The 8540-nt window shown below is 50.3% G+C and overlaps 1 protein-coding gene across 1 annotated transcript in view; it reads left to right on the forward strand.

The window, feature by feature from the left end:
• ZZEF1 (zinc finger ZZ-type and EF-hand domain containing 1) overlaps positions 1-3165 on the forward strand; it is a 129542-nt gene extending 126377 nt beyond the window's left edge. Inside the window, exon 55 of the mRNA XM_058560029.1 lies at positions 487-3165. Coding sequence (XP_058416012.1) covers positions 487-567 — 81 coding nt within the window. The 3' untranslated portion in view covers positions 568-3165. The remainder of the gene's footprint in view (positions 1-486) is intronic.
• Positions 3166-8540: the final 5375 nt, after the last annotated feature.

Genomic DNA, 8540 nt, shown 5'->3' on the forward strand with positions numbered 1-8540 from the left:
TGCCTGCCACCTCTTCCTCCCCCAGCCACCCTCCGCTCCTGCTGCCCTTAGCTTGAAGACCAGCCTCGGCCTGGCTCCAGGGCGTCTGCCTTCCCAGCACCTCCCCAACATTGCTTCCTGGATCCCCAGCACTGGTTGTTTCTTCCTTTCTGCACCTTTGTGCTGTTCTCTTTCCCTGAAGAGCTTTCCCAGACCCCCTGACAGTGGCGTCTTCTGCGTCCACTGAGGCCCCCAACATTGCACCTGCCTGTCTCGCGGGGCAGTGATGATTTCTCCCTTATGTTTGGAGTTTTCATGTGATCTCGATAGCTTTTGTCTCTTGCTCTAGACTGTGGTACTCCAGGTGAGGGGAACCACATGTGGCTCATGTCTGCCTCCCGCCTGCCCCCTTCAAGTGCTCAGCTGAGAGTCTTGTTCAGTCAGCACTTAATGAGCGAGCAAATGAATGGTTCTTGACATTGGCAATGACTCTTTCTTCTTCCACAGGCTCTGCAGAACATTGCCGCTATCAGCCTGGCCATCAACTACCCAAACAAGGCAACCCGCCTCTGGAATGTCGAGTGTTAGCCTTTGGTATGGCGTGCATGGAACTGGCTAATCTGTCCACAGGGATTTTAAAGCAGATATCTAAACTCATTCTGGAAAATTCCTGTGGTGTCAGCGCCTGGCTCTCCTTGAGCTCCCACTTCCACTCCAATTAAAATGCCAAGCAGCCATGCCTCCAAGAACTTCCCGTGTCACAGGCTAGACACCTGCACATGCTGTAGCATGTGAGAATCAGCAGAGCAGTGCAAAGTTATTGAGAGAGGGCAGGCAGGAGGCCCTTGAGAAGGTTGCTTAGAGACCAGCCCTCTCCAGGGTCTGTCCCTGAGGAGGCCCAGCCCCGGGAAGAGCTGAAGCAGCCTCTCTGGAAAAGATGGTGTCTTGGTGGAGCTGGGGCTGCCTGCACTTGCCCTCGGGTGAAGACCGCGTCTGCCCAGAGCTGCTCTTCTCGGCAAGACCTCCAGGAGCCGCCTGGCCTGGGAGCTCCTCTTTCGCTTTTGCTTCTTGAGACTGGGCAATCCAAACTAAGACCAATGAGAGCCCCTCCTGGCCACCAGCTGGTCCCCAAGCATTCAGTGTGGGACTGGGTGCCGCGCTAGCTCCCTGCACAGCCACGGCCACCCCAGAGAATCCTCGGTGAAAACAAGTGCCCTTGGGAACAGCCAGCAGGCCGCCTGGGCGCGTCTGCTTATGCACTGGCCCCCAGCACATCCGCGTTTTTCTGGTTATTGTTGTTTTAACATATTTCAGTTTCCCCCTCATGTTTTTAGGACAGAACCACACTGACTCCTTGAGAGGAATGACCAGTGGAACAGTGATTCAAGGGGACAAACTGGTTTGTGTGAAAGTAGCGAAACTTGAGGAGTACTCTTGAGTGTCTGTACCTAAAGACTTGAAGTGTTATCAGGAGATCTTATTTTAGAAGTAAAAAAACAAACAGAAAAACACTTGATGATTTTATTTTTGCTCCATCTTCATGGTAATCCATCCCGCCCACCTCTCTGTGGTTATTTGGCTGTCACTTGTCTGGCAGTAACTGCATCAGTTCTAATCGATGCTGTTTTCCGTTTTTCTTTTTATGGTTGTAGTCTTGCCTTGAAGTGCTGACTCTTATTCTCTTTGTAAAGCCACACTTTGGAATGGGAAGCTGGGTTGGCATGTGGGCTGTGTACACGCTTCCGCGGATCCATCAGCATGAAGAAGGCCTGAGCCCACTGCCATTTAAGGGTGGTGGCGGCCCAAGCATGTGCCACCACACAAGGCCAAACCCAAGGAAGGGCCGTATCATAGTCAAGGCCAAGCTGAGTAGGTCAGCACTGCCATGGCCTCTGAAACCCCCTCTGCAGGGTCTGCCTTGAAAGCGCCCAAGACTGCAGGTCCCAGGAGGACCTGACTGCTAGAGCTTTTGCCTTCTGAGTCAGGAGGCCGAGACCATCTGCAGCCCTAGAATTAGATTCTCCCTCAAGCCCCAAGTGGCATGTGGAGCCATCACGGAAGGGCAAATTCAAAGGAGACAAATAAATGGGCAGGTCCTGCAACTTGGTGACCTAAGGCCCATCACCCTGATGTCGTCAACAAGGCCTGGGCCTGGCCTGGTCTCCCACGGTGTTGGGATGAGAGTAGACTGGTGCTGCCAGCTTGGTAGGAACCCCTTTCTCGTCTTTTACTCTGCCTGCATCCCTAGAGAAGGCCCCATGTTCCACACCACCCAGACCCAAGTAGGTCTGGCAGTGAGGAGGGAAATCACAGAGAACAAGTGTCGGTGTTTGGGAGAAGTCCCCACCTTGGGCCCCTCCTTGCTGACGGACTGCCTGGAAGATAGACAAGATGGTACAACTCACTGCTCAACCTCACCGTGCCACCCACACCCCTCCATACCTCGGGCTGACTCTGAATAAAGTGGGGACAGACGGGCAGGGCAGGTCTCACACCCCTCGTGGCAGTCGCCACCAGCTCTGCTCCCCATCCTCCCATCAGGAAGATAAATTGTAAATAAACGCTGGACTCCTCATAGCTTTTCTCTATACACCGCCCTTGCTATTCTGGTCTCTCTGTACTTCAGTTTGCATAGAACAAGCCTAAGTTCTCCCTTCACACACCACTGCTGCTCTCTCCTGGCAGGGCCCCGCCTGGCCTGGCATCCCTGCATCCCGCCCTGCCTCTGCTTCCAGCCACTGGGTGGCGCTGCTGAGCCGGGCCCGCTCCCTTGGCCCTAGCAAGGCTCGTGGCTCCCTCAGCTCCTGGTCCCCAACAGGGGCCAGCAGCATCTGAAAGAACGGACCAATATCCCTTTGATCCTTCTTAGGAGGCAGGACTGCCTGGAATGAGATAAAACTGGCAGGAATAAAGGTGTTGTGGAAACATGTGCCTAATCTATAAAGAAATTCTGTTCAAATCATATATATTGTACAAACAGACACTGTTCCTAACGAGAGGAGTGACTTATTTTCTTCATCGTTTTTAATTTGTTTTCTTACGGGTTTACGATTTTGAATTTTTATTATTTGGTTGAAAGAAAGAATTTTGATTATATCAGCTGAGTGAGTTCAGCCTGTAAAAAGGATGTTAAGTTGTGGGTAAAATATGCAAATAAAGAGAAATATATTGTACAAATTCTATATAAAAAAGAACAGTTGTGTGTGGGCTCTTTTTTTCCTCCTTCCCCTCCTTCTCTCTTGTGAAGGTTACATTTGGAGTTTCTACCAAGCCCAGCTGATGGAATTTCTAGAATCTCAATGTCTCAGGGTTGAAAGGAATCAGAAAGGTTCTTCACTCCCCTTTCTCCTCCCTGCTGCACCTCGGGCCACACCCCACCCCTGGACTGCAGCCCTGCAGGGGGCGCACCCTCCCCTTGGCAGTACCAGGGCTTGTGTTTACCCCCTGCTTCCTGGGCCTCGGAGCTCACCTGGTCTGTCCCTCCTGCACAGCTCCTCAGAGATTTGCACACATACCTGCTGTCCCCGAGTCAGCTCCTCTCCAGCCAGACACCCCAACCCCACCGCCCATCCTTTACCTCTTGTAACTCACAGGACACTGTGTACAGCCACCGAGAGGAGGAAGGCAAGGGTCCAGTCACGGGGCCTGCTGCCTTTCCAGGGACTGGCATCTTCCTTGCCTGCCCCTGGACCCTGCTTCTGACTACAGGGCTGACGTCCGCCCGTCCTTGGGTGTCGGCTTCCTCCCCCTCAGTCTTCCTCTCTCACGTCTCTGGTTTGCCACGAACTGCTCTGCCCCCTTCTCAGCGACATTCCCGGTGCTGAGGGCTGTCTCTTGTGAACTAGGGAAGAGACACTTTTTGGTGGGGGCTGGACTTAACTCACCTTCGAGGCCCATTTGTTCCTGTCTGACGGCATCTGACACGTCCTCCCAAAGCCCCCAACCTGCCTTTGCAGGAGTCCGGGACAGGGGCCAGGACCCAGCCTCAGCCCTCAGCAGCCCTGAGGCCAGAGAGGACTGGTTCAGCATGAGGCTCAGCCGAACTGGGGGCTCCCAGGGCCTGTGCAGCCCCCAAGTCTCCCTCTAGGGCCTGTTGGTGACAGGTTTGCCCTCCCCTGCCTCACCACGTTGCCTGAGCACGCTGGGCCTTGGCTCTGAAAAGCTGGGCTGGAGAACCTGGCTACGTTTTGCTGTGTCCACCTGAGCCCTGCGCTGCTGGTGTGTAAGGTGCCTCTGCTGGGCTGGAAAGCGGGAGCAGAGGTGCTGAAGGTTACCTGCTGAGAATAACCCACGAGTAAATGATAGGTCACAGAGGTCAAAGACAATTTGAACTCCAGCTTTTTAGAACAGAAGGGAAACACAGTTCAACCAGCCCAGCCTCCTCATTTGATAAAGAACTAGAAGCTGTGAGAGGTCAGCTGGGAATCCAACAGGAAGTTGTGGCAGAGCCGGACCAGCAGAGTTCTCCAGACGCCCAGCCCCAAAGCTGTCACCCCAGCACGCACGTGCTCATTCACACAGCGAATCAGCAGTATGCCTGGTGTTGGGGCTCCATGTGAACCGTCCGGCTGAGAACCCAGGCTCTCAGACCCAGGCCCAATCTCGACATGGCCCTGTGTGCCTGTGCAGACCTGACTGCCCTCTCCCACCACCCCTTCTTCCCTCTAACAGAACCCAGTGTTGTGCAGGTGGTGGCTGGAGATGCTTTCATGTCAAGAAAGGTAGGACCTTCTAGCTCGTGAGGAAGGTCGTGATTGGTTTAAATCCCTCTTGGTAATCTCATTTCTATTTGCTGAATGCTCTGTTCCCCGCCCCTCCTGCAGTCAGGGTGCCTGTCTGACGCAGTTCTGGCTAAAGAGAATTAGCTGAAGCCCGCTGGGAGGCTCGGAGAAGGGTTTTGCCCCAGCCCCTACTTGTTCCCTTTGACTGTGGTGAGAGCATCATGCTTGGCACGCCCACAGCAATCTTGCCACCGTTGGAGAAAACATGAGGCTGTGGGGGCAGAAGGAAGTCTGACTCCTTAATGACGTCGTCTGAGCACTGAATGGGCCCCAGAATGACCAACCTCCAGACATATTTCTGTGTGTGCGTGAGAGAGAGAATATGTTTGTTGTTGGGTGGTCTCTTACAGCTGAAAGCATTTCTGACCCACATTTACGTGACAATTTGGCTCCAATAAGTTGAAAAAAATCTTTGTCTCATCACATTGATATGAGCAGTATATGGAAAAGTAAATATGTAAAAATTCCTGAAATAAATAGAAAAGGCCTCTGACAGGGTCCAGTGAAGTCATAGGTGCCATGAAGCTGCAGCCATCACCAAGTTGTTCTTTCCAGGGATTCTCGCACTCAGAGCTGTGCTCATGCTCGGTGAGGTTTCAGACTAACTTGGAAGGCACTGCCCCAGATTCATTGTGACTTCTTCAGTTGCAAGTTAAACCCACTCCAGACTAACTTAATTTAAAAACAGAATTTATTGACTTGCAAAACGGGAAGGCCCAAGAGTTGCCTCTGGCTCCAGGCAAAGCTAGATTCCAGGGGCTCGAGATGCCAGGTCAGTCAGTCTGTCCCACCATCCCCACTCCCTCCCCCTCACTCCTCTGCTCTGCTGCCCTCTTGGGCTTTCCCAAAGGCGAAGGTGAAGAACCAGGTGATAGTTCTTGTTTTGCTCCTGACTGACCACCACTGACTGCCCCGTGGAGAGAGCCTCTCACTGTCTCTTCATGTGATGCTTCCCTAAGTTGTTCACTGATGTTTTCTAGCCGTGATTTAGCTTAATGTTTAAAAAGCTACTGGGGAGACCCATGAGTTTGCAGGTTGACATCCCAGACCTGCTGAGCAACCCCACATCCATGACGATGGGGCAGAAGACGTGCCTGGGAGAGCCCCACGCACTGCTATGAGTCACATGGACTCAACCACTCAGCTACCCTGCTGGGCAAGGGGTCCCTGAATGTGGCGGGCAGCTTATTCGTTAGTGAGTGTGGAAATTTGCCATACAAAAGTGGAGAGGAACACCAAAAACAGCCAATTTAAAAACTAAAGGGTTAAATGGGAAAGAATGAGCACAAGTACATCAAGCAGAAGCAACAGAAAATCAGGGTCATTCAGTGATAGGCGATATCATTCAAGACAAAATTAAACTGGACCAAAAGTCATTTTATGTATTGACATTTTCTGTGGATAAAGAGTGTAATTTGCAATTTAAAATTATAACACTCTGCTGCACCAAATCTCACAAGAAATTACGTAAGGCAAAAATTGCTGGAAAGGTGTGGAGAATTGGGCAAACTCAATAGTAATGGGAGGTGATGTCTTTCTCAGTTACATCAGGTTATTGGAAAAAATGAACAGCAGAGTTGTAAGGAAAGCTTTAGGACAAAGCTCCCCTTCTCTGAGACTGGTTATGGAGGGAGAATCCGCTGAGAAGAGGGGCAGTTGACCCTCATAGGCCTGCCTCCTGTCCCTGGGGGTCCCCTTCCTGGTGGAGATAGCTCAGGAGTCCCTGCAGCCATGTCATGCTGGCCTGGGGGCCCTGTGCTCCCTTTGCCCTTCAGGCTGAGTATGGACATAGACCTCTCCCTTACTCCCCACAACACAACCACAGCCGGGCTGGGAAGCTTATCAAGACTTGTCAGATGGTCAAGGCAGAGCAGGCAGGAGTCACAGCACAGCCGAATCTACCACAGGGGGCTGGCTAGCTCTTGTCATCCATCAAGGGACTCCCCACTGGGAGGAAGTGCCCTCCAGCGCAGGTGTGCCCTTCAGGATCCACAAGGGGAAGGAATTGCCTTTCCCACTGTCTAAAGTACCTCGCACCAGCCCCTGTTCCAAGTCCTCACCTTCTCTCCTGGGTCCAGTTCTTCTCAGACTGACAGGCAGTGAGAATGTCCAGTTCCTACAGGGACACCCTCCATCCAACTTTACTTCATGGCACCCACAGGCTGGCTAAACCAGAACACAATCACCCACCATCTGTCCGAACAAGAGAGTCTTACAGCAGTTAGTAACACTGATCCGTTCTTGAGTAAGTGTGGGCGTGTCTTTGTGCTTGTGAGTGTAGATGCATACTTTGTACCCGTGGGGAAGGCTTTCTCTCTCAGTGCCTGTGGACGATTCCTAAAAATGGAACCTATTTCAGGCCATTGTACTAGATATGATGGACATTGCATTTCTTCCCATATAATCTTTTTAAGGGAACCTGACCTCATTCCTAGCCCAGCTGGAGGGGTGAGCAAGTAACCATCCCTTATGGCCACACAGGTGATTGGACCAGGAGTGAACACCTCACCCAAGCTACAGCAATCAGATCCTTTTGGAAATTTGGATTTTAGGACACAAAGACTGTGGTAAACTCTGGAGTTATATAAAATGGGGGCTGGTGGTCATGTTGAGCCATGTTCAAGCAAAGGAAAGGAAGCTAATCTACAGAGCAGGTACCAGAGTAAATGAGAAGAGAGAAGTACAATAAGAGATTCACAACCCTAGAGTTGCTTCCTGGTACTTTCTTTTTCCTCTGAAGTCCAGCTATTGTCCTTGCACTCTATTTCTGTGAGAGTCCCCCTTTTTACTTGAGTTAATGTGAGTGGGTTTCTCAATAAAACAAATTGAATGATGGAAATATTCTAAAATTAGATAGTGGGGATGGTTGCACAATATGGTGAATATACTAAAAACTACTGAATTGTGTTTCATTTTTAAATGGTGAATTTTATATTATAGGAATTATATCAATAAAAAATTTAAAGCAGAAATTATATGCCATAAAACCAGATGTTATTAACAAAAGCTTTAGAAATCTAACCACCAGAACAAGGAAAGGGAAGGAGAGGGAAGGGAACTATCCTAGGTCATTCTTTGTGATTTTTTTTTTTTTCAATTTCTTTTTTCCCCAAAGCCCCAGTAGATAGTTGTATGTCATAGCTGCACATCCTTCTAGTTGCTGTATGTGGGACGTGGCCTCAGCATGGCCGGAGAAACGGTGCGTCAGTGCACGCCCGGGATCCGAACCCGGGCCGCCAGCAGCAGAGCACACGCACTTAACCGCTAAGCCACGGGGCTGGCCCACCTAGGTCATTCTTTGGTGAAAAAGAGAAACAAAACTGCAATTACACACTATTTTGAAGTTAATTACAGTGAAAAAATATAAAAATTGTGTGTGGGGGTGGTCAAAGTTTTATTCAAGGAAAATCATAACTGTAAGTGAATTTTTATTAATATAAAGAAAGCAAAATTAATGAACCAAGTATTCACGTCAAGAAGAAATCAGAATAAACCTAGGCAAGCTAACAGAAAAGAATGAATGAAGATTAAAAATAAAACAATGAATCAGAAAAAAGAAAAAGAAAAGTGAATAAATGTGGATCCTAGACATGTCAGCCACACTGCCGACAGGTTCACCGTCCTTCCTATAAATAGCCGACCCGTCCCTGTCTTTCTGCTGAGGGAGGTGGCCCTGGGCTGTTCCTTAAACAAGGGGAATCTCTGATAAGAACTGACCAAGGGAGGCCCATGGATAGCCAGGAATAAAGATCTCTGCCCAGCAGGGACAGTGGCAATTAG

The sequence above is a fragment of the Diceros bicornis genome, chromosome 18 (assembly GCF_020826845.1).
Source record: "Diceros bicornis minor isolate mBicDic1 chromosome 18, mDicBic1.mat.cur, whole genome shotgun sequence".
Classification (NCBI taxonomy): domain Eukaryota; kingdom Metazoa; phylum Chordata; class Mammalia; order Perissodactyla; family Rhinocerotidae; genus Diceros; species Diceros bicornis.